The sequence below is a fragment of the Pteropus alecto genome, unplaced genomic scaffold, assembly GCF_000325575.1.
Source record: "Pteropus alecto unplaced genomic scaffold, ASM32557v1 scaffold95, whole genome shotgun sequence".
Lineage (NCBI taxonomy): Eukaryota > Metazoa > Chordata > Mammalia > Chiroptera > Pteropodidae > Pteropus > Pteropus alecto.
The window spans coordinates 15,581,127-15,582,773 of record NW_006441071.1 but is presented as its reverse complement, the minus strand read 5'-3'; the positions used below and the strand labels follow the sequence as shown (position 1 = coordinate 15,582,773).

At 40.4% G+C, this 1,647-nt stretch overlaps 1 protein-coding gene across 1 annotated transcript in view; it reads left to right on the top strand.

The window, feature by feature from the left end:
* The window catches only part of DMRT1 (doublesex and mab-3 related transcription factor 1), a 90,839-nt gene that overhangs the window by 31,327 nt on the left and 57,865 nt on the right, over nt 1-1,647 (top strand). The window contains exon 4 of the mRNA XM_006918398.2: nt 1-251. Coding sequence (XP_006918460.1) covers nt 1-251 — 251 coding nt within the window. The remainder of the gene's footprint in view (nt 252-1,647) is intronic.

Here is a 1,647-nt window from a genome sequence, read left to right as displayed (position 1 = left end):
TCACCAGCAGAGGGCATGTGGAGAACACACCTGACCTGGTTTCAGACTCCACCTACTACAGCAGCTTTTACCAGCCATCTCTGTTCCCTTACTACAACAATCTGTACAACTACCCGCAATACTCCATGGCCTTGGCTACTGACTCCACTTCTGGGGATGTAGGAAGCCCTCTCGGGGGATCCCCTGTGAAGAACAGCCTTCGGAGCCTACCAGCACCTTATGTGCCTGGTCAGGCAGGAAACCAGTGGCAGGTAAGATGTTACCCAGAGGGTAAACTGGATATGTGAAAACCACACACACACATACACACACCCAGCTGTCTCACATGTGTGTACACATTATATAAAATATGTAAAGAATTTTTCACTCTACCTATAACATCATTTAACCCCAGAGGTACCAAGGAATTGTAAAGAAATATGCATACATTTGTTTTTCTCTTCAAATTTCACTTTTCACATTTTTCAGAGTCTTTCTGCATACATACGTGATTGGCTAAAGTTAGATCACAAGTAGCGTATTGTATGAAACCCCACCTCCTCTGGCCTTGTACCTACTTAGAAAATGCAGGTATAGCCTTCTGGGTGGCAGTAATCTTCATGATAATTTTGCACCCTGTGAGGGAGAAATGTTAAAGTCTGGTATGTTTGCATGGAAGAAAGGTAAGAAAAGAAATTTGGTTACTATCATGCTGGTCCAATGTGGGTGCATTGTTTTTGTTTGTTCGTTTGTTTGTTTTTAGTTTATTTTAACATGAGTGTGTTTTTAGTTGGGAATGGAGGGCAGTCTTTCATACTCTTTTTAAAATAATGTGCAATCAAGAGCTTTTAATATTTGAGGTAAAACAAAGCATTTTGCATTATCAGGGAAGGAGAGTTTATCTAGAACTGTTCTGCTCCCTCAGTTAAAAGCATTTACAGGCAGGATTACTATCTTGTGGGAGTGTGTACACATGAGTGCTTGTGTACACACTGCCAACCCCGCTCTGATTCTGCAAGAACTGTTCTTGTTTTGGATGCATTTACCATACTCAGGCTTTCTTAGCTGGGCTTTGATTGCAGCACAAGGCAACATAAATATTTGAGAGTTTAGGCCGAATCTTTGACCTTCTTATGTCCGCTCTTTAAAAGTGTGAGCTGAATTTTTTTCTGAACAGTTCTGTTCCATTTTGCATTTTTTAGGTGTGGGGATGTTGTTAATTTTCAGGTCACCCCATTTCTTGGATTCTCTCACTACTCTTAGGGATCTGACTTTTTTGGCATATTAATTAATATGTGAGCTTTAATCCCCTGGGCTATGCATTTTCGTGTTTTCCATACATTTTATTTTTAGAATCATAAGGGAGTTTAAAGCATGTTGGTGTTAGAATTGAAAGGTAATATGAGTGTAAAGGAAATGTGATGATCTATGGATCTTCAAGCTAGACCCCTGTAGGCCTTTCGGAGTGCCAGTTGAGTTTTGTGATTTGGGGCAGGTTTTAGGTTGATTGCTAGTAGAGACTTTATCTCTGAAAGGAGAAGAAAGTACTTTGTGGTTCTAAAAAACCCAGCTCATCCTGCAGATTCCTCTGACTGCTTCCAGGCTTTAAGGATAAAGTAGGAAAGGTCTGTGAACCTGCTGGCCTATGAGAAAGAATGAAAGAAAAAT